Source organism: Caretta caretta, chromosome 17 (assembly GCF_965140235.1).
Source record: "Caretta caretta isolate rCarCar2 chromosome 17, rCarCar1.hap1, whole genome shotgun sequence".
In the NCBI taxonomy this organism is placed as follows: Eukaryota; Metazoa; Chordata; order Testudines; family Cheloniidae; genus Caretta; species Caretta caretta.
Window position 1 is genome coordinate 5,025,242 of NC_134222.1, and position 24,732 is coordinate 5,049,973.

Here is a 24,732-nt window from a genome sequence, read left to right on the forward strand (position 1 = left end):
TTGAAGCACAGAACTTGCTAACATGATTACTGGGGAAACCTAGCCAGCAGCCTAAATAGGAGATTCAAGTTGTGGGAGACAGTAGCTATACTGTTTAATTTAGTAATTCATCCTAAAATTGCCTTAGCTTTGAAACAAAATTCAGTGCTGAATGTGAGTCACAAAACCTCCTTCTTTATTTAAAATGCTGAAAAAGAGAGTGACAGTGATTTCTGGATCATTATAGTATTTAGATGTAATTTGCATAATAAAATACTGAGGGAAAAATATTCAGGTGCCATCATGAGAATCAAGTATTGTCAAAATTAAAAATCCATGAATCAGGGAGAGCTATGTCGCAGAGGAAGAAAGACGGCGGGGCTTGTGATTCAGACAAACATTGCAATGCAGGAGACACAGGCAAACAAAAGGATTCTACCGCATCTGATGTCAGCAACCAAATGCTTCATTTGGGAATAATAGCTTCCTACGTCTTGCAGTGCTAGAGAAGGGGGAGTCTGACACAGTGCGCATGCCTGCTTAGCCACATGGAAAACTGCATTGATTAAAGGTCTTGTAGCAACACTTTAAAAAGTACTGTGGATTACTACTGATGTAGATACTGATGGTTGCTACTCTGTAAGGATACTTATGAAAAAGAAAACCCTCTGTTTCAGTTAATTTACCTTATTCTATCTTAAAGTGTGCAACAATTTCTCCATCTTCAAGGGGCGTATTTAAAGCTCTCTCATATTTCATGCTAAATTCAGCTTATTACTTATTTTTATTACAAGTATTACAGTAGCACTTGGAGACCTCACCTGAGACCAGGGTTCAATTATGCTAGGCATTGTACATAGAATAGTCCTTCCTCTGAAGAGCTTACCATCTAAATAGACAAGACAGACAAAGCATGCCAGGGGAAACAGAAGCACAGATAGGTAAAGTAACTTGCACAAGGTCATACTACAGATCAGTTGCAGAGTTGGGAATAGAATCCTAACTCCTAATGCAGTATGGTAGCCAATGGATCACATCATCCATAGCATTCTTCATCTAAAGATCTCAGTCATTTACAAATATTAATTAAGCCTTACAACTCCTAAACAATGTATTCCACCTTGTATTTAGGAGTGAAACTGAGTACATTTCCATGACTTAGAGAAGAGTTCTGTGTAAGCTTGAAAGCTAGTCTCTCTCACAACTGAAGTTGGTCCAATACAAGATTATCTCACCCACCTTGTCTCGCTAAACTCCTAGGTGAGTCATGGAAGTATTATCATCCCCATTTTCAGATGGGAAAGTTGAGATGTAGAAAGATTAAAATGTCTAAGGTCTCACAGTTTAACTAGCATAGCTGGGAATAGAACTTAAGCCTCTTGACTCCCAATCTCTTCCTCTAATCATTAAATACACTCCCTCTGATTTTACAAGTATATGTATTTGCACTAATATTTTGATATGGTTTTGTTGCCTAAATATCAAGGGAGACCTATTTGGTGTAGAAGGGTTCAGAACATTAGCTTTATGCAAGAAATTATAGCTTCTGGTGTCAGATTAATTTTTTCGGAAAGTGCATATTACATAAGGATAGCTTAAAGGAATACATCTTTGTTTTCATAACTGATGGATTTTTGCATTGCTCTAGAAGGTGTCAGATGTGATAATTTAGTGGCTAACAAATCAGAACATCCCCTCAAGGCAATGTGGTCTTGTGAGTAGCTTCCGCTGTTTTGGGTTGTTGCTTTTTGGGGGGCCTAGGGAAGGAAGGAGGCAGGTTCCTGGAGAAAACCACACCGGTGTATGACTTAAGCAGTTGTAGCTACACTAGTGAAAATGCCCAATATAAGCTAGCCCTAGAGAGGATTTAATGGCTGAGATAAAACTAGACTTAGTGGGCCTGATTCAATACGCATCTGCATCAGAAACTCTGCTGGAGTCCATTGAGTTATTCCAGATACATACGTGTAAGTAAGAAAAATTTGCCCAGTGTCTCTCCCATGAACTCTCTGTTTATGGCAAGGTGTTTTCTCGTGAGTGTGGCTGGAATCCTTTGTTGCACTTTGTATATTACTTCAAAGCAGCAGTGTGCTTTAAAAAAAGTGGCATGGGAGAATTTTATGATCGCACAAATTAAGATCCTAAGTAGCCAAGTTTGCAGCATTGAATAAAACAAACATCAGCTTGTTTGGTTTGTTGCTTGAATGCTAGTCATCTCTCATGCAGGAACTGTAAAGGTGGGGCTGAGTTTACTATTATTCAGTTTGGCCCTACCACATTAAACTTGCCTATGGGGTGAGGAGCTAGTGTGTTACCACAACAAAATTCCAGTCTCTACCACAGGGTTTGGCAATAAGAAAATGGTGTCTGTGATGTGCCTCATCTAGCAGCAGAATGCTGCTTTGAAATTCTTTACTCTAAGAAGAGAAAATTAACAATTTATTTCCTCCTGACTCTCCATGTTCTCTGCTTTGAAAACCATTTTCTTCATTAAGAAGCACTGAGAAACCAATTAACTTACAAGAAGAATAAACTTAAAATGCATGGGGGTGGAATAGTTTTGACTATAAGTGTGGATGTGGAGTCAGGGTTCAAGTTATGAGACCAAAATGTGCCTCCATTTAAGTCAATGGCAAAACTCCTATTGGGGCTCATCCTGTCCCTCCTGATGTCAAAATTTGAAATACAGTGCCCCAGGGCGGTTGGGGGAGGGGGGAAAGAAGAGGAATCTAAAATGTGAAACCAGCTCACTTACTGGTTAATTTAAAGTATTTTTTCCTTTGGCAGTGGATCCTGGAAGCTGGTTATGGTTGGAAAGCTTTATAAAAAGTTTGCAGCATGCCCTGCAGGTGGTCAGATTCTGGACGCTCATTCCTCAGCTGAATCCTCTTATCCCAAAATGTCCTTTTCTCTGGCTCTCATGCTATAAGAATGTGATGCTGCTGGAAAGTGGGTTCTGCTGTGCTGACTCACCAAGTCAAGTGTCTTATTACCCCCTACAGCTATGAGGAAAGTGGGAGTGGTGCTATAAAAACTGATGAGCTAGGGTGACGGCTGACCAATCAAGACAGAGGAATCCAACAGGCAGCCAGGCCAGGGGAGAAGGTTTGAGCTGAACTTTCTCTTTTTGCAAAAAGAAAAGGAGTACTTGTGGCACTTTAGAGACTAACCAATTAGTCTCTAAGGTGCCACAAGTACTCCTTTTCCTTTTGCGAATACAGACTAACACGGCTGTTACTCTGAAACCTCTCTCTTTTTGGTGATCTCTCTGTTAACAAAGTCATCCCTAGGGAGATGTTAAAGTTTCTGACTCTAAACAGCATGTGGACATTTAGTGAGAGAGGTGCTGGGGAAAAAAAAAAAATCATGTCCGATGAGATTAGTCATTTATAATCGTGGTTAGTTGACTAGTTTTTAACTTTTGTCACTATCGACACTTACAAAATTAATGTACTTTTTTAGGACTAAGTTTAGAATGGAATTGTAAAACATTTCACTGATAGATTGTCCACGGGAAAATCCTTCCCCCTTTCCTCCTAAGCTCATCTTTTTTATTTGGTATGAAATGTGTAAATAGAAATGGGAAATCACTGAGACCAAGGTTTTAGTAGATTGTTTATACTGTGTTCAGGATCATAATTAGGTAAAAAGACACATTAAACAGTATTATTCTGCCCTAATTTACAGTGATTATATTTATAACTTTTTTATGAGGTAATGAGGGTTGGTATGATGTTTTTCCTAAGGCAATGGGGCTTAAGTGAATTTTATCCATAAATATATTCACTATTAAGCACCAAACAACAAACTTGTCTTCTGCAAGCAAGAAATATTTTTATTAACATCTGTGCTACTGTATTATAGAAATACTAGTCTACATAGTCATGTAGAAATTATACTAATAGTGATCAGTGCTAAGAGCAAGAGATGAAAATTACTGTACAAGGAGTAGAAATGTTTTATCATACTGGAAAGATTACTGTACTTTCAACAGGACAATATATTACGTCTTACCTGAGGGCACTGTTTTCCAAGCAATATTTTATAGCTGATTCTTGCCTGCCGTACATTTTATTAAGGCCCAGTTTCTATGTTCAATGAAGTCTGTGAGAGTTTTGCCATTGACTTCAATGGGAACTGGATAAGTGTAAGATTACATAAATCACATAATTTGGTTTCAACCAGTCAGAAAGCAAGGACATGTTTAAAAAATAAAGTTTTAATATAATAGTTCATATAAGAAAGAAAGGAAACTATGCAGAGGTGATGAAATGGCTCTTATTAGGTCTTGGCACTTCCCATGCAGCTTCTTTGCAGTTATGCTGTTGAAATTCTAGTTTAGTATGGTATCTCACATTAATTTTAAACCCCCCAAATCAATCAGTCACTGGAGTTTTACCAGCAAAAGTACCAAATACATTTGCTCAGTGTTTCTCAAAATAATTTTTAAAAAAATAGCTTCAAATTTTTCTGGATAAAAGAACAAGTTGGTTTTTTACATGCAAATGGTGCCTCTTATAAAATATTGCATGTCAATATGAGATTATAACAGTAAGTTACAACCTTTACACCACCACAGGCCTCATCTTACATTTGCATGGTAAAAGATTTGGAACACATTACACAGCAGGTTGTATTAATCTCTCCAACGTAGTCACTCATTTTATACATTTCTGTATTTAAAGATATGCTCCTATGTAGAGAGGTGCCCAGTGAAATTTTCAAAAGCATCTTGGCACCTCGCTCCCACAGAAGTCACTCTTGAAAATCCCACCAGGCACCTATCTGCATCTTTAGGTGTCTAAACACCTTTAACAATCTGACCCTTAACCTCTCTCTTACCTTAGGATGAAACTGGATCCTCTGCACTGGGGTGAATTTCACTCTTAGTGATTAAAATACTACTACTTTATCCCTCAAATGACAGGTGCTATAGAAAGGAAAAGTATGAAGGCAGGGCCTAGCACAGCAATGCTGTCAGTAAGCCTTGTTGTTTGCTGATAGCCCAGAGCTCTGCTCCACTCATCTCCATTTAGCAGAGGGGAGAAAACGGATACTCTTATGAATGACTGATTAGTGAAGTGGATCAGCCTCAGAGGGAACTTACTGGATTCTAGTATACTTGTGTGTGTTGTATGATCGCAGGCCTTGACAGCATCCAGCACACACAACCCATTGTGTGGTCATGAGTGTTTCCAAGAGACTGAAACCATCCCTTTGGCACTTATCTGCAACCACACTTCAATCACAGATGATTTTCTGGCATAAACATATTTACCTTAGCTTAAAAGGAAACACCACAACACATTTGACTCTGCTACTCTGGATTTTCTTGTTCTGTTAGCAACTAGTTTCCAGGGGGAGGCCTTTTGGGGTGCTGCTTTTCATTCATTCTCCCTCCTGTGCATCCTTCTCTATTTTTTCAAATCTAAGTAGGGCTATGTCTACACTTAAAATGCTACAGCGGCACAGTTGTAGCACCTCAGCATAGCCACTCGTTACAGCAATGGGAGGAGTTCTCCCATTGCCCTAGTTAATTCACCTCCCCGAGAGGCAGTACCTTGACTGACACAAGGGTTCTTCTGTTAACCTAGTGCCATCTACATTGAGGGTTGGATCATCTTAACTACATTGCTCATGGGTGTGGATTTTTCACACCCCTAGGCAACATAGCTGGTCAATTTAACTTTTGAGTGTAAACCTGGCCTCAGTAACAAATGGACTTTTTCTCACTTCTGCTATTCAAAAATAAGCTGAATGTTTTGCGTAATGCCTCTACAGGATGAGAAGGAATGGGAGGTTAGAAACCCCTCGTTTTGGAATGCAGCTAGGTATTTGAGCATCATCTATGGACTTGAATCCTTAAGAACAGACTTGGCCTGGGAGAAAAGGAACAAAGTTATAGACACAGATCCTTAGGAGTGTGCCAATACAATACTTACTGTGGTATAAGGACAGTAGTGACTTAGATTACTGTGTCTTTAAGACCTAGAAAATTCTGGATTCAGTGTTCAGAGACTTGTCACTTGAAAAATGTTGTAGTTGTAGGTTATTGGAGACTGAACCTAAAAAATTAATTGGAGCTTGATGTTGCTTGTAAACAGAGTCCTTCTCACTGTATTAACTTGGTTCACTTTGTTGCTGCACTTGTTTGGATCCAATTACTCCTCAAACTATAATGATTTTAATTGGCTTATTGGATTTTGAGAGACATAAGAATATAGAACATTTATGTCTTATGCGTCACTCCTTTCAGAGACATTTATTATACCATAGTGGTATATTTTTGTGAAAAAGTGGAAGTCAGTTTTGAATCACTGTCTTTCATCTCATGCTTGCAAGATGCACAAATAATGCAGTACAAGGACAGTAGTATCTTTCAACAGTATATTACAGAGTGTAATGCAATATATTCTCATGATACAAATGTGTACACAGTGCTGTTGTAAACTTAAGCTGGTCAAACCCAACAGCAGTAGTCACTTAAAACTGAGAACATTACATTCTACGTGCAAAAGTTTTGGTAATGCCTGCTTTGACAGGCTCCATTTGATCATGGACACAAAAGTTATCTTCCAAAATGCCTTCTTGTTTGTAGCAAAGACTTTTAAAAGATCATGTTAAAATAATTTGTTTTTACGCTTTTCTGTGATGACACACTATTGGAGCACATCACAATAAGTATATTGAAACACCTCCAAATATTTCTTGATGTTCCCAAGTAGATTCTACATGCCAATATACTAAAGTTTCTTTCATGGTTAAAAAGAAGCATTTCATCATGCTCTTCCATACAATTCAGGTCACCTCCCTAAGGTCTGCTCAAATCCTGCTACACTGTTCACTTGTACTTCTGCTTTTTATTCAGGAAATCAATTGGGGATTTGACCATGAGATTAGGATGTGGGTAATATTAAAAAATGTTACCTATGACATGAAATTTCATTCTTGTTTTCTTGCTTTGAACATTTGGCTGCAAATTGATAAAGAGTTAATGAGGTGTGTGGCATATTTAAGTATCAGATTATAAATGTCAGTTTTACTAACACTGTTTTCCACATAGGCCATAAAGAAAACTAATGTGTTATGTAAAGGAGGCCCTTGGGGTTAGATAGCATCTCTGCAGGAAGATATTAAAATAAGAATTTTTTCTTTAATAGGTACACTTTAAAGGTAACCGAGAGAGGATAAAAGTGTGTGCCATTTATTTATTGCTTCTAGATGTTGAGTAAAGAAAGCTTGAAAAGTAGAGGGTTGATTTTTTGGGGGAGTGGGGTAGGCTGTATGTTTTTCCTTTCTGTATAGCTTTTTATATTTGCATTTCAGGTCTTGCCTACCCTGTTTTTCCTGGAAGACACTATGAACCATTGGACTCCTAGTAAGATTGTAATATCACATGTACAAAGAGTGAAACCCGAACAATTTAGAGGGGCAAGAAATTTGTAGTCAGACCATTTAAAACTTCTTGGGGTAGATTCTCTGATGAATTCTGGCCCCTTTGTGCTGCTCTGGAAGAAAAAAAAGCAAATGGATCTGGCCTGGTGAGAATACCCCCAGCATAGGGTAGCTCTCAGCTGGTGCTTGCCTGGCACATCCAGTTCCTGAGCAGTTGTCGACCCTCTCTACCCGAGCATAAGAGGTAGGAAGCTGTCAGGATAGGGTGAGGCTGGAGCGCACTGCGCTACTGCTATCCCTTCTTGGAATAAGAAAAGGAGTACTTGTGGCACCTTAGAGACTAACCAATTTATTTGAGCATGAGCTTTCGTGAGCTACAGCTCACTTCATCAGATGTTTACCGTGGAAACTGCAGCAGACTTTATATACACACAGAAATCATGAAACAATACCTCCTCCCACCCCACTGTCCTGCTGGTAATAGCTTATCTAAAGTGATCAACAGGTGGGCCATTTCCAGCACAAATCCAGGTTTTCTCACCCTCCACCCCCCCACACAAATTCACTCTCCTGCTGGTGCTAGCCCATCCAAAGTGACAACTCTTTACATAATCAAGTCGGGCTATTTCCTGCATAGATCAAGGTTTTCTCACATCCCCCCCACCCCCATACACACACAATATAGTCCTTTGGGCACTCTGACAACTCTTACCTACTCTGGGGCTGAGACAGATCCACAACAGGCTCCCTGGTACCTTTTCTCTCTTTGCTGTGCTGAGCAGAAACACAGTGGAGCAGAAATTTTTGTCCTTGTTTTTAATTTTGGTAATGTCACTTTAATACATTAGGAAAATTCTTGACAAACAGGTAGTAGAAAATATTTCTTTGTGGAAGTCTCAATACCCTTCCCTTCTTCACTCATGAGCTGAGAAAACTCCTACTCCTGTTCTCTAGTTGTCCAGCAAAACTAGGAAGGACAACATGACATTCTTTATATTTCTAAAGCTAAAATAAAAAACATTTTTGGGAACAAAACCTTTCTAACCTTTCATATACCATGATGAAGTCAAAAATCACACAAGCATCTTTGATTTTCTTTTGGCAGTCACCTTTAAAACTCATCTTCTATTTGACAATATGCTGCAATCCAAAGTAGTCTGCCCCAAACTGCCTTGATTTGTGAATCCATTTGCTTCAGCTATGCTTGGGGCACAGGAACCATTCATAATACTGTTATTCAGCAGTCTGGAGTTCATCAAAGCACTCTAGAATTTAGCTCCCAGGGTTGCTGGAAACAAAACAAAACAAAAAACATAATGTAAGAGCCAATCATGTGACTTAGATTAGTCCTATACAAGACAGAAAACTATTTGGATTCTCCTTTCGGGACAGAAACAAGATAACAGTCAAGCTACTTTGGGTGGTAATTGCACACCCACAGTGTCTTATTGTGAATTAATGGCAGACTCTTGGCTGCCTAATGTAGCCACACTACCCACGATTACCATATGGTCTGTACTGTAGGTTAATGAGAATGGTTCTTCATCTTCCCCCCCAGAAACAAATGTCACCCTGTCTTAGATCCATAACCTCTTAATTTAATACTAGAAACAAAATAATGCTAATGTGACATGTAGTACCAAAATCTAACCAAGTATTCCAAGTACAAAGTTATATGCTATTTAATTTAAATTAGTGTCCTTTGCAATTACACATATGATGGAAAATACATGGGGACTGCCAAGGTGATTCACAGACATCTGGCAACTTTAACATAATATGAAACAGAACTGCTATTCTCAAATATTTTCATATGCTGTTAACATAGACTAAGAAATGCATTTTTTTTTTTAAGGAGTTAAGACAAAATGAAGCAAGAGTCAAAATAAATTTTTGTTTAAACCTTCCTTGGCAAGTCTTAATTGCTGTTTTGTAATGCCATATGAAGATGATCAGACAGCTTGTTGAAATATGAAGTGCTTTCTTAATATTACTAGTGTAATGGTAATTTTTAGAATTGTGTATTTTGTATAATACCCCATGATTTACCAGTGAACTATAACCAATGATCAGTGGCTCACTTGCAGCCCATTTTTATATACTTATATTGTCTTCAGGCCTTTAACTCTTTCACTGATGTTGCAGTACTGTACACACATGGACTTAAAAAAAAAAATCAACTGCAGCTGTGGACTGTCATTAGCGAAAGCAGAATTATTATTATTTGGCTCTTCAAACCTTGCCTGACAGACCTATAGAAATGCATTATAAATTAGAAAGGATGTAAGTGATATATTGAAAATACTGGGGGGGGGAGGGGGAAGGAATGTATCACCTACATCTATGTATAATTCATATATCACTTTAGTGATTTTTGGCTGTGAAAAATGAAAAACACATTTTGCTTTTTTACATCTGTGGTTTTCACATACAAATTTGCCACATGATTAAGCAATAAGGTTGTCAGAGATATCATAACATTAGTTTGGGCCGTGGAATAATATTCCTCAGAACAGGAGTCAGATTTACTGCAGCACCTGAAGTGAGCTGTAGCTCACGAAACCTTATGCTCAAATAAATTTGTTAGTCTCTAAGGTGCCACAAGTACTCCTTTTCTTTTTGAGATTCAATGATAATTGCTAGGGTACTGGTGCAGTAAGTTCTGCAAGCTATTGTCCTTATTATAACCAATTAAAATTTAGAATATTTTTTAATATTAGGCCTGTAATTTGTAATTCTACAAGGTACATATGATGTTAGGGATATCTGACCCTTCCTTTGGGAACAGGATATTTTTAATCTCTGTGACAATTATACCTGCACATTGTGGATGTTTAGAGACCGGATAGCTCTGGTTTGCTTAGCAGCAATGAACAAAACAAATCAACATGCTTTTCATAAATGAAGGATTAGACTCCAGTAATTATTGTCTTTAATTAAAACTATAGTCTTTAAGGTGCCACCGGACTCCTCATTGTTTTTGTGGAAACAGACTAACACGCCTACCTCTGTGATATATTCTATGTGACATCTTTGACCACTGTGAATTCCCATTATCCAAACCATCTAATGTGAAAGCATAATTCATATATCACTTCAATCTTGAAAATAGTATCAGAACTACAACAATGGTCAAATCATACTTCAGAAGATGAGAACGTGATTGCCTGAAATCACTCATTCCAATGTGAGGCCTGAAATTTGGTGACTGTTTCCATAAACTTCCACGTTCCTTTATTCCACAGAAGGCTGGATCTAATTCTCATTTAAATTAATTGGTCTCTTTCCATTGACTTCAATGGGCTTTAGATCAGGTGCAGAAACTAGGCCCATAAATCAGACAACTTCTGACTCTGCAGTAGTCTGGCTCCATATGCAACAGTTGACTGATTCCAGATGAGTCATTTTCTTTTGTAATGCCTTTCCAATGGCTATTAATTTGATGTTTCCACCATGCTAATTAATTTTGACTTGAAAAACTTTGAGACTGAACATAGCAAAAAATATTGTATGCTCATGTGGATAATTACACCTTTAATTACAGAAAAATTAAAGCTGGGTTGCGCTTTGCTGTTTACAGAATTTTGTTTACTGTCTTGATCTCCTAGAAGTGAAAGACTAGTGCAGTAACCTCTAAGACACTAGAATATATGATGATGGACATATAAGAAATTCCAAAACCGATTACACAGTAGGAATTTGTTCTCTAGTTTCTGTTGAAGTTATAATAAAGACTACTGTGATAAATTTGCTTGTCTCTGTTATGTTCACAGCACACACACAGAGAAGTTAGATTAAAAAACAAAAATACTCTTAATGGAAGGTTGCAACAGAACACTATTTTATTTCTCAGAATCATAACACACCAGGAACCCAAAAACAGAGAGAGAGAAAACAGGCTGCTCCCAAGGACAGTGAGGTATGAGTCTCTCTCACTCACTCTCACACACACACACACACCCGCTTTAAGCTGGTTCTTTTCAGGTGTCCTACTGCTGGGCCCCCATTGCCCACATGCAGCCCTGCGACCAGGGCTAGGAAAAACCTCTGAGCACTTACCACTTCAATATACCAGCAGAGTCTGTCTCTCATCTATCTGTTTGCAGCGTTGGTGCCAGGGTGGTAGAGAGAGAAAGTGGGAGCTCCCCGGCCGGCCTGGCTGGCTGGCAGCATGGGCATGACTGAGCATCCACCCCTCTCTCTAGGGCTCTCTCAGCGCTTGTGGGGGGCTTGTTGTCTGTCGTCCATCCATCTCTCTGCCTACTCCCCTTCCCTTTTTTCACTGGAGAGACCAGCTTTCGCTCTTCCCTCTCTGCTCCTCTTTCGACAGCCTCGCTCTCTCTACGTCCGTACTCTCCCATGCCCTGTCTGTCTCTCCCCCCCTCCCTCGGTGTGGCGCTTTCCCCGTCAGCTCCCTCGACGCCAGCTCCTTTTCCCGCGCGGCGCGCGAGCCTCGACTCCCCCTCCGCTGCCCACCCCGCCCCCGCAGCGTGCGCGGTCCCGCGGGGCCGGCTCAGGAGCGCGCGCGCAGGGAGGCTGGCCGGCCGGCGGGCGGGGAGCTCTCTGCGGGCTCAGTGCTGATCCGCCGGCAGGCAGCCGGGAATGCGAAGCGATGGCCGCTGGCGGCTCTGAGGAGAAGACCTACCGCCGCTTCCTGGAGCTCTTCCTGGGCGAGTTCCGAGGGCCCTTCGGGGGAGAGCCGGCCCCCTCGCCCCCCGCTGCCGGGGCAGAAGGGGAAGGGGCAGCCGCCGGGGAGACGGAGGAGAGCGACGCCGCGGACCCCCAGCCCCCCACCCCTCCGCTGCCGCCGCTGCCCCGGCCGCTCTCCGAGCACATCATCGAGGAGGAGGTGGAGGGCGAGTGCCTGGACCTCTGCCTGCAGCAGCTCTACAAGTAGTGAGTGCCGGGCCGGGGGGGCAGACCGGGCTGAGGGGGCCTGGGGGAGTTGCGGGGGGGGGGGCAGGGCAGACGGGACAGGGGCTGAGGGGGACCTGGGCAGACCGGGTGGGGTCTGGAAGGGGCAGCGGGACCAGGGCAGAGTGGGCATGGCGTGGAAGGGACACTTTTGGGGGTAACGAGAGTAGGAAAGGGGGGACCAGGGAGGGCAGTGAGTGGTAGAGCTCCACAGGGGAAAGGGTTGGGAACAGGCCACTTTTGGTGTTGAGATGCCTAGGACAGGTCAGCAGTGAGAGACCCATGCCGGTTTCTTCCTGCCCTGTCTCTCCCCCATTCCTTGTGTCTCTTTCCTTCCATCCTGCTGGGACAGGGAGCGAGTTGAAGCCGTGGGCATCAGTCTATAGAGCAGCTTGGGTAAGGGGATAATATCTTATGATCCGGTGCCAGAGCAGGAAGGGATTCTGCCATGGCGTCTTGTTTGAGGTTTGAAACTGAATGTTCCCAACAGAAGGTTTGTAAATGTGGAATCAGCTGCCAAGAAGTTAGTTTCTAATGCAAGGGGAAAAAAGAGGCAATGTATTTACAAACCAAGAGGCAAGCAACATCAGGAGAAATCCCCATGAGAAAGCTATTACTGATCTTGGGGCTATTTGTACTGTCAGCCAGAGAGCTAGGAAAGCCACCTACTGTATACTGTGTTCTGTGCAGGGCAGAGGCAGTTTCCAGATCTGTGCTTTGTAAAAGACTAGACCATAAAGGGAAAGCACATGGGACCTATTCTCAGTGTGAAAAAGTCGGTGGACTGAAACCTAAAGATCAGTTACCAGTGCTGTGTATTGTGTTTGACTTTGTAGGGTTGAAATAGGCATGGTTGTTAATGGTATTTCTTTCAAAAAGAATCTTTTAAAAACTGATGCTATAGGAGGAGACAAATGAACCTGTGAAAATATGCACAGCACGCTGGGGAGCTGTCTGACATTGAGCTGATAATTTTAATGAAAGGTGTTACTCCATTGCGCGCACACACAAAAGGAGAGAGAGAGAAAAGCAAGTTTTACAACTACATGATCCGCTTCTCTTAAATTCTGATCTGCCTTCTGCATTTGTGGATGACAGGGACAGCAGAATGAGGACCATAAAGGACAAAGCTTTTCCATTCACACACCTCGTAACTACCTCCCTGAGAGTCATTCCCTTCAGTACACTAGCAAATTCATAGGATGTGATAGAAAGGGTGTGAAAAGTCCTCTCTTCATTTTGGAAATATCTTTTTAAGAGCCAGACTTGTGTGTGGGGAAAAAAGGAAAAGTAAATCTCAATAGGATGTGAGAAATAGGAACAGGTGATTTATTTGCCTTTTGGTAGAAATAAACACAGTTTAACAAAATTATTATGGGCCCAATTCTGTAAGCCCCTCTACACTTGAATTCCTCCATTAAGTCAGTGCTTGAAGAATTGGGCTCTATAGCACAATTTGTATGTCTCTCTTTTCAGCCTCAGCAGACAAGAGTTTTAAGCAAAAACATTCTGAAAGGATCTCTCGATCCTGGACTGGTCTTCCGCTCATTTTTCACCTTTGTGTATCTCTTTATGGGCTTCAGAATGAACTGCTTTATAGGTGTAGTTTTGTTTCTGGTGATGGCAGCGCAAAATCTCTTTCTAGCTACCTGTTTCATGAAGCAGAAGGCAGCATCTGCTTCAAAACCAAGGGAGTACAGGGACTATGTTATTGCAATAGTCCTCTGTCTGAAGAGGTTTTACCCAGTTTTAATTGTTAAAACTCCAATTTTTGCAAATGGAATTTCTGTATTAGATTATGCAACCATAACTGTAGATTTATAGCTATTGTATATTCGGCTATGTAAGACAGCATTTAAAATAAATAAAAAAGCAATTTCTCAAAGTGTTCACTCAAGCTAAATATGATTTACATTAAATATCGAGCACTAAAATGACTGAAATAGCTTTTTCTTAAGTGATGATGGCATATGAAATAAGGGCAAGTAATACTAAATGGTCTTCAGATGTAGGTGGCACATTTTTAGTTTCTTAGCAAAAAAAAAAAAAACCCAAAGATTCTTTTCAACAAGCACATGTATATAAAACAACAAACCAAAGTCGAATGATTTCCACTTGCAAGCTAAGGGCTGAATTCTGCAATTGCTTACAGAGATGAGTAGCTATATTCATTTGAGTAAAGTTACTCACAGGCACAAATGGTTATGATGGTCTTAAATTGAATGTGAAAATAAAAATTAAGTGATGTTTTACTGCTGTCTCACTGGCAAAGAAGTATATTTTGTCAAGGCATATTTTCTGTGACTATAACTGTATAGTAGTTAAATGACTGGTTGCATAATATGCAGTCAAGACCCACTACTGTGCAAAATTCAGCAGCTGTTTTTCAGTTATTTCAAGCATCCTACTTTGCTCTTTTTTTAATTAGAGAGGCATGGCTCAGAAATGAGATCATACCTCCAGTGATGACAAAGTCTAGCAATTTTACCTTACTATGTAGCTCAGCCTCAGAAGAGCTCCTGTTTCTTGATTTTCTGCTGTTTTTTACCTTTACATTTCTCCTTGAAATTTCCAGTTCACAGTTTCTTTCTAGACAAACCATATATTTGGAAAATTAGATGTATGTAATCTTTATATGTGTACTGTTCACTTTCTGAATGATGCACATCAAACTGAGCAGTAGAAGATAAGGTACAAGAGGGAGAGAATCTAATAGGAGTCACTCTTTCAAAGCATGCATTGGAATGGTGGCTTTGAAAGCCTTCATCCATTTTCATATTCTGTTATGTAACTGCTTGTTGATTGTGTAAAATGTGTATTTTGAAAAGTTTCTGCATAGGAACAAATCATAAACTTTAAGGTCCCAATCCTCCTCTCATTCAAATCAATGGCAACAGTGCAGTTGATTTCAGTGGGAACAGGATCAGGCCTTAAGTCTGACCTTTTGTGGAAGTTTTTAGTAGAAAGAGTGGTTAAAATTAGATGTAACAATAAGTTGTGTATAGGAAAAAAAATTAGCATTCACTATCTTAATACTACTTATTAAAATATACAACACATATTTGTAAAGCCATTTCCTGTCAAAACCTGCACAAATCATTAAAACAACAGAAAGTTTGTACTATAAAAGCAAATAAATGGATATTTATAAAGTGGGTAGAGGGGTGGGGTGAGGAGAGAAAAATGAGAAACAGACTCTAGGACCTGATCCTGTGCCCGTTGAAGTCAATGGCAAAGGTCCCATTAACTTCTGTGGTCCAGGATCAGGCCTCTGAAAATGATCTCATGCCCTTCTAAAACTTCCTGTGTCAAACTTTAAATACAAAATACTAGTCTGATTCTTGAATAAGGAACTAGAAACAACAGTAAGTGAAGGATCGGTTTTCTAACAGACAAAGAGATGTTGTCTGTTTAAAAGTCATATGATGTCATTGGAAAGAACAAATGTTGCTGTTATGCCTTTCAAAGTCAAAGAATTTAAAAAATCCAGTTGACCTGTCACTATGTGCTTTTGCATTTCTCTCAGCTTGGACAATAATAATCTTGGTAGTCACTTTCACTTCTGTTTATATTTTGTTTCACTTTCAAGTTCTTAATGGTGTAATGCCCTGTTTCTAAATTTGTTTAAAAAACAGTGGTTTTATTGGAATTAAAAATAAAGAAGCATTTATCTAGTCTTAACTTCTGTAAAAGCATGTTTTTACAAAATCTAAATTTTAGGCCCCATTTAACTTGAAATTGACAATGACCAAACAGTTATTTTGAGGTACACAGAACATTCATTGCAATTTCTAACTTGAAAAGGGAAACATGTAAGCATTATCGCTTTCCTTTCCTTTGCAGAAGATAAAAGTATAAGTGTGGCTAGTGAACATTAAAGGGATATTGTTGGGACAGTTTAGACCCCAAGTTTAGGATTGACAAAAACAAAGTTTTAGAAAACCTAAGATCAATAGAAACATTTAATTGAGTGCAATTTATTTGTCCAAAAGTAAATATTATTATGCAATATTTGCAACCAAGACATTGCAGCATGAGGTTAGTACTCCAAGAACTAGAAAGTCAGTTTCACTTAGCTGTTTTTAATTGTTCAAGTTGGACTGAGTGAACATGAACTGTAAACAAACAGCATAAACAGTGACCATTTTTACAGACATTTTAAAAATGTCAGTTTTAAAGATCTTGGGTCTTACTAAGTACACAGAAAAATACATTCTATAGTTTAATATTAGTTTACATCCAACTGTCTGTTTTGAAAATAAACTTCAAAGCAGCCATTTTGAAAATGTACCCCCATGGGAAGGGGTGATCTCCAGCTATCTCTTACCTCATAAATAAAGGTTCATCTCTCTTGCTGTAGAGGACAGATGTTGTTTTCTTTTCTGTCTGATGTAATATTAACCAATATTTTATTATTCTTATATCTATTGTAGTCATCCTAGATAGTTACATGGCAAGCTTATAGATATTTCAGCATTTCACGTTGTTCAGATGTTTGTGGTACACTAAGACATTTTCCTCTGTTTTATGGCTTCCTGTTCTATACTATAGGTTCTATTGATGATATAAAAAGCCTCCACGCATTTGCAATAAAGTGTTTGAATACAGGTAATGTAGTAGAAAATACAACTATAGTACTTACCCATCTTGTTCAACAAAAAGAATGACACAAAAGGAACACTGTTCCTTTTTTTTAAGGTGTGGTTTGTTGAATCCTTTGCCTGGTTTTAGAATAGAAATGATGATGATGTTGGCATGTGCTGACAGTAAATGGATTCTGTGGATATCAATTACGTCTGTGTTGTGAATTGTCTATTGATTGTAGAATGAGAGACTGAGTGTCAACACCATTTTGGATTCTGTTTCCAGCTCTGCCACCAATTTACTTTATAACCTTGGTTGTTACTTAACTTCCCTCAGTTTACTGCACTGTTGGATGAGTGTGAAACACCGGAGGTTTGTGGCTGTATCGACTCTTGATTAGAGCCCCTTTCAGGCTCAGGAATGGACTTTTAAGGAGAGTTGTGGGGGACAGCAGCTGCCAAGAAAAACCCTGTCAGAATGGTTGGATTTGGAACAGTGACAGGGAGTCATGGGGAAGCAACAGTGAGGCCCCTGAACTGGTGTGGGGGACTAGGACCTCATGCACATACCTTTGGCCTCTACGGGATACCCTGAGATCTACATGATTTTAATACCAGAACTTCTGCTCTTTCTTGGAGCGGAATCACAATGTCTCAGACAGAAGAACTGGGAGGAAACTGAAACTTCAGTGTTCTCATTAATTGAGAACTGCTGCTTCTCTTTTATGAGAGGTTAATTTTATCTCCTAATGAAACTTTGTCCTTAGGTTTGACAGTAAGTGTTGTGGTTTCCCACAACCTTTTAGAAATGGACACAATTTATTAATTTATTTTGAAAATTATTATTATTTGCAAATAGGTTGTATTTACAGTGATGATTATAATTTTCAAAACAGAGCTAATGAAGCATGGATATAAGGATTGTAGAAAGTTATGTTTACTTTTTCAAAAGGAGGTTAGGAAGATTTCTGCTTAACATTTAGGCAATATTAGCGATTGCAGCCTCAGTAGTTTTGGTATATCTGTGTCAAATCATTTTCATACAGGGAGATACAACACAGAATATCCTTCTGATGGCCATATGACACAGAGGGTACAGTATTGTATTTCTTTGATCTTGAAATTTGGGCTGTTTCTCCTCATTAAAACCCCAAATGTCCACATTCCTTAAATTTGTACACGGGGAGGGGGTTTGCCCTGTAAAATGAGATATTTTCTAGGGGTTGCTACCAAAATATCTCCAGATCAAACCTTCCCTCTTTCCTTTTTATAAAAATGTGAGTTTTTTTTATAATTTAAAAAAGTTTTGTTCTAATTTAATCAAAATTAGATATATTTTAACAAAAAGGAACATCAGCTCAAAGTGAGTTAAGTATTGGAAAGATAAACTTCCATTTTGTAAGGACTTAGTGATATGGGATGGGATTTTCAAAAGTTCTAAAAGTGATTTAGGAGCAGAAGTCCTGTTTACTCTCATGGGACTCGGGTGCTTTTGATAATATCACCCATAAAAAACAGAGCATGGTCACAAATTGATTATAAGCCAATTACTCTACTGAAGGCTTCTGATAATACAGCAAACCTAGGGAGTGAACCTTATGCATCTTGTGATGGAAGAATCATGATATGAAGTATCTGGTAGGTGTCTAACTCTTGTTACTCCCATTGAAGTTAATGGGATTTTGAATGTGTACTGACAGAAGAATCAAGCCTATAGCAAGCAATATATTCTCCTTTGAAGTCTCACATGAATATCATTAACTAAGAGGAGTTACTAAGAGGTAATGTGTGTGGATGTATCCTGTAGCTTATCAGTCACCCTTTGTCATATATAATTATAAACCACCTAAAAATCTTCAGCCAACTGAGTGCTCTCGTTGCCTCAAAAATAATACTTCTTTGGACTCTGTCTTTTGAATGAAGGAAGACTGAGCCTTATTCCTTGTGGTCTTTAAAGATTCCTTAGCAAGATTTTATAAGTTTGGCATTTTTAACTCAGATGTCCAGGCCAAATCCCAAGTAATTGTATTCTTCCTACCTAAATTTACCCTGTAGTTTCACTTAGATATAGTACACTTCCTGTCTTGAACTGCTGTGTAGTGTTTCTCTGTACTGTTAAAAACAGATACTTCATATCAAACCACTAGTGGATGAACTGTTTATTTAGATAGCCCTTTTCTTATGGAAGTTATGAGGATTAATTTAAGAATTTAGAGCCTTTCACCTGAGAAGCTCAATAAAAGTGCATTGTATTATTACTAATTACTATTACTGTTAATTAGAAATAACTCCTCCAAAGGATTTGTGTTTCCAGCTTTGTGCATAAAACACTTGTTTGCCCAGAATATTTTTACTTTAAAAGTCCTGATTATATTTGCCCTCTTCAGTGCTGCAGGTACTTCCCCACATATGCATAGAAGTAATAGACCATTCAGTTGTAATTCTGAGGAGGGATTTTAGGTGATTTTTTCTTGACCCTCCAGCTAAACCTCCAGAGCACTTTTAATAAGTATTGTAATGACTGTCTGTTCTGAGTGTGCTTGTCTTCTTACTGTTTTTCTGCCAAACTGCTCACATGATTGCACTAAAAGCAAAAGTGGCTGTAGTATGCAGGAAAATTGTATTGCCAATGTCACTGAGAAATTATCCTTGCTTTTGTAGGTCACTTTTTCCTCTGTGTTTTCCTTTGTGTTTTTCTCCTTTGTGATATTGTAGTTGTCCAGAAAAAAATGTTAAAAATTGGATGATATGGAATTAGGGTTTTAAAACATCTGATGCTCTTTGAGCCATGTTACAGACTGTCTTATGCAATACTATCATGATTATGTAATGTGAGAGGTTATAAAAATAACATGTCCCAGAACAGTATAAGGTACATGTCTGCTTACAAGTTAGTAATCCATGACACATTACTAAAATATACCTGATTGTTGTCATAAACTATAATGTAGTAGTCTGCCTCTTGTTGTTTAACTGAAATATTACTATCCAAATATTTTAGTGGCTTTAACATTACAAGATATTCAGTGATCCTATAACATGAATGCAGATTGCAAGCTAATTGTACAAAAATATTTCAGTTATGCCTTTTTTACTTCGCTAGGAAGAAAAAATTACACCTGGTTCTAATAAGGCATTTTGTAGAGAAGTAAACACCAGAATCATAAATTAGAAATGGCAAGGAAAATAGCTGCCCTTGGGTACTTCAATAATTAATACTGAAATTGAAGAAGTTAACTAGATTTTGGTATTAGCTCTGTTCATGTTTCTACTGAATGGAAAACATAGCTGCAGGCAACTAATGACTGAACAACCCAAGGTTTTCAAGCTCTGGCACTGCTCATCAGTCCTGAAATTTGCATGGAAAGCTTCTAGATATCCAGTGATCCAGCAGGATTGAAAAGCTGGCTGGTAAACTTTGTCTGCGGTTACCCTCTGATCATAAGAAAAGCTTGCTTGAGTCTATGCAAGTCTGAATTGGGAAGCACTTATACTTGTCTTTTTTTAACAGATTTTATTATAGGAAGAGAAGTGTGCTATAGATTGGATACATTAGTGGTCAGCCCTCCACAAATAAAATTAGGAATATTAAGATCCAGACCCCATATAGCAAAATCTTTACAGTATTTTTGTTGGCCTTTTTCCTTTAAGGAGCAATCCAATAAATTCATTACTTCAAATTTAATGCAAGTTCAACTTCTCTTGCTGTGTAATTTACAGTAAAGAATTGGAACTCTTCATCTCTTTTGAGAACACCAGCTTGTATAGGCTCTGTATTTCCAAAGTGATGTGTTAACTAAAAAGAAAAGCAACATATCAGAATAAGAGTTGGCATCTTAATTCCTTAGCCAAACTCTAGGGCTCTGCTGTCCCCTCAGGCTAAGAGTTTCTTACGGAGGTACAAATCAACCCCTTAAAAAAGAGAGTGGCAAGTGACCCTTAACTATAGTTTTATGAATATTGTACAGTATGCTTTATAAGTGCTCCTCTCCAGGATGGATTTTCTTCCCCTACGGCCCCAACCTGAAGGGATAAATGGCCAGAAACTGATCTAGTCTGGTATTTAATTAATAGTTACACTTTTCTTATTCCCAATTCCCTACAGAGGAAGTAGTAGGAGACTATAATTAACCTGTCCAAGTGTATCATATTGGCATGGAAGAAGTTCTTGTTACATTACTCATTGGTTTGGGATTGAAGATCTTTAGTCCTTACAGTTTTATAATTGGATAATAATGTTAATACAACCTCATTAAAATACTTTAATTCTCATTTTCTTTTTTTTAAAAAAGAGAAATTTAAAAAATCTTTTAGGTGACCTGAAAATTAGGGAGAAAGTAGGAACTGATGTTTGTTCCATTCAAAATGATTTGGAAATGCAACAAATTTTATGTAACTTTCCTAATTCCAAACTTTTTATTCAATTATCTCCCACTGAAATCTTTAGAAATATTGTCATTGTCCTTAATAGAAGCAGGAATGAGCACATTGTTTCTCTCTGTCTAAGAAGTAAAAGTTCAAACCCAAATCCTGTGCATAGGAAGCACAGTATATCATCAGAATATTAAATATTATTATTGAACTATAGCTACCGTTAACCTTTTGTTTTCTTATTGCAGTAGTGCCTAAGGGCCCTAATCAGGGATCAGGGCTTCATTGGGCTTGCAACTGAATGAATATATGCCAAAACATGATTCCACCCCCAAAGAGCTTACAATATAAGTAATCTTTGTACTACTGTTACTTTCTTCAGTTGAGCATGAGATATCTAAGAATTATAATAAATCCTGTACATTGACCAAAGTAGAGGAATTGAGAGTTCTACTTATCTAAAGATTGATAGAGAAATACTGGTATGTTCTGAGTAGATATGGCTTCTATTTATGGAGTAGTGGATTTTTCACTTGAGTTGTCCCATCCCACTTTCCTGAACAGTTCAGCTGAATATTTTATTAAACTAAAAAGAAAAGGAGTACTTGTGACACCTTAGAGACTAACCAATTTATTTGAGCATGAGCTTTCGTGAGCTACAGCTCACTTCGTTGGATGCATACTGTGGAAACTGCAGAAGACATTATATACACAGAGACCATGAAATAATACCTCCTCCCACCCCACTCTCCTGCTGGTAATAGCTTATCTAAAGTGATCATCAAGTTGGGCCATTTCCAGCACAAATCCAGGTTTTCTCACCCTCCACCCCCCCTCCCCACACACACAAACTCACTCTCCTGCTGGTAATAGCTTATCCAAAGTGACCACTCTCCTCACAATGTGTATGATAATCAAGGTGGGCCATTTCCAGCACAAATCCAGGTTTTCTCACACACACACCCCCCACACACAAACTCACTCTTCTGCTGGCAATAGCTCATCCAAACTGACCACTCTCCTTACAATGTGCATGATAATCAAGATGGGCCATTTCCAGCATAAATCCAAGTTTAACCAGAACGTTGGGGGGGGGGGAAAGAAACAAGGGGAAATAGGCTACCTTGCATAATGACTTAGCCACTCCCAGTCTTTATTTAAGCCTAAATTAATAGTATCCAATTTGCAAATGAATTCCAATTCAGCAGTTTCTCGCTGGAGTCTGGATTTGAAGTTTTTTTGTTGTAAGATAGCGACCTTCATGTCTGTGATTGCGTGACCAGAGAGATTGAAGTGTTCTCCGACTGGTTTATGAATGTTATAATTCTCGACATCTGATTTGTGTCCATTTATTCTTTTACGTAGAGACTGTCCAGTTTGACCAATGTACGTGGCAGAGGAGCATTGCTGGCACATGATGGCATATATCACATTGGTGGATGTGCAGGTGAACGAGCCTCTGATAGTGTGGCTGATGTTATTAGGCCCTTTGATGGTGTCCCCTGAATAGATATGTGGGCACAGTTGGCAACGGGCTTTGTTGCAAGGATAGGTTCCCGGGTTAGTGGTTCTGTTGTGTGGTTGCTGGTGAGTATTTGCTTCAGGTTGGGGGGCTGTTTGTAAGCAAGGACTGGCCTGTCTTCCGAAGATCTGTGAGAGTGATGGGTCATACTTCAGGATAGGTTGTAAATCCTTGATGATGCGTTGGAGAGATTTTAGTTGGGGGCTGAAGGTGATGGCTAGTGGCATTCTGTTCTTTTCTTTGTTGAGCCGGTCCTGTAGTAGTATTTGATGTACTGGTACTACCAATGTGATATATGCCATCATGTGCCAGCAATGCCCCTCTGCCATGTACATTGGTCAAACTGGACAGTCTCTACGTAAAAGAATAAATGGACACAAATCAGACGTCAAGAATTATAACATTCAAAAACCAGTTGGAGAACACTTCAATCTCTCTGGTCACTCGATTACAGACCTAAAAGTGGCAATTCTTCAACAATAAAACTGACCACCCTGACCACACCACACAATCCATCGTCTACAGCCAAGCTCTGCGATACAACCGCATTTGCTCCAACCCCTCAGACAGAGACAAACACCTACAAGATCTCTATCAAGCATTCTTACAACTACAATACCCACCTGCGGAAGTGAAGAAACAGATTGATAGAGCCAGAAGAGTTCCCAGAAGTCACCTACTACAGGACAGGCCTAACAAAGAAAATAACAGAACGCCACTAGCCGTCACCTTCAGCCCCCAACTAAAACCCCTCCAACGCATTATTAAGGATCTACAACCTATCCTGAAGGATGACCCAACACTCTCACAAATCTTGGGAGACAGGCCAGTCCTTGCCTACAGACAGCCCCCCAACCTGAAGCAAATACTCACCAACAACCACATACCACACAACAGAACCACTAATCCAGGAACCTATCCTTGCAACAAAGCCCGTTGCCAACTGTGCCCACATATCTATTCAGGGGACACCATCAAAGGGCCTAATAACATCAGCCACACTATCAGAGGCTTGTTCACCTGCACATCCACCAATGTGATATATGCCATCATGTGCCAGCAATGCCCCTCTGCCACGTACATTGGTCAAACTGGACAGTCTCTACGTAAAAGAATAAATGGACACAAATCAGACGTCAAGAATTATAACATTCAAAAACCAGTTGGAGAACACTTCAATCTCTCTGGTCACTCGATTACAGACCTAAAAGTGGCAATTCTTCAACAATAAAACTGACCACCCTGACCACACCACACAATCCATCGTCTACAGCCAAGCTCTGCGATACAACCGCATTTGCTCCAACCCCTCAGACAGAGACAAACACCTACAAGATCTCTATCAAGCATTCTTACAACTACAATACCCACCTGCGGAAGTGAAGAAACAGATTGATAGAGCCAGAAGAGTTCCCAGAAGTCACCTACTACAGGACAGGCCTAACAAAGAAAATAACAGAACGCCACTAGCCGTCACCTTCAGCCCCCAACTAAAACCCCTCCAACGCATTATTAAGGATCTACAACCTATCCTGAAGGATGACCCAACACTCTCACAAATCTTGGGAGACAGGCCAGTCCTTGCCTACAGACAGCCCCCCAACCTGAAGCAAATACTCACCAACAACCACATACCACACAACAGAACCACTAATCCAGGAACCTATCCTTGCAACAAAGCCCGTTGCCAACTGTGCCCACATATCTATTCAGGGGACACCATCAAAGGGCCTAATAACATCAGCCACACTATCAGAGGCTTGTTCACCTGCACATCCACCAATGTGATATATGCCATCATGTGCCAGCAATGCCCCTCTGCCACGTACATTGGTCAAACTGGACAGTCTCTACGTAAAAGAATAAATGGACACAAATCAGATGTCAAGAATTAACACATTCATAAACCAGTCGGAGAACACTTCAGTCTCTCTGGTCACACAATCACAGACATGAAGGTCGCTATCT

At 39.5% G+C, this 24,732-nt stretch overlaps 1 protein-coding gene and 1 long non-coding RNA gene across 2 annotated transcripts in view; one reads left to right on the forward strand and one right to left on the reverse strand.

Annotated features, from left to right (window-relative positions):
- Positions 1 to 6,352: 6,352 nt before the first annotated feature.
- Positions 6,353 to 11,816, reverse strand: LOC142069483 (uncharacterized). The gene is made up of 2 exons (XR_012665333.1): positions 11,434 to 11,816; positions 6,353 to 8,662 (listed from the first exon to the last, which is right to left on the reverse strand). It is a non-coding gene; the product is annotated as an uncharacterized LOC142069483 (long non-coding RNA).
- Positions 11,817 to 11,891: 75 nt separating this feature from the next.
- The window catches only part of PPM1E (protein phosphatase, Mg2+/Mn2+ dependent 1E), a 118,736-nt gene continuing 105,895 nt past the window's right edge, over positions 11,892 to 24,732 (forward strand). Inside the window, exon 1 of the mRNA XM_048823579.2 lies at positions 11,892 to 12,270. Coding sequence (XP_048679536.1) covers positions 11,987 to 12,270 — 284 coding nt within the window. The 5' untranslated portion in view covers positions 11,892 to 11,986. The remainder of the gene's footprint in view (positions 12,271 to 24,732) is intronic.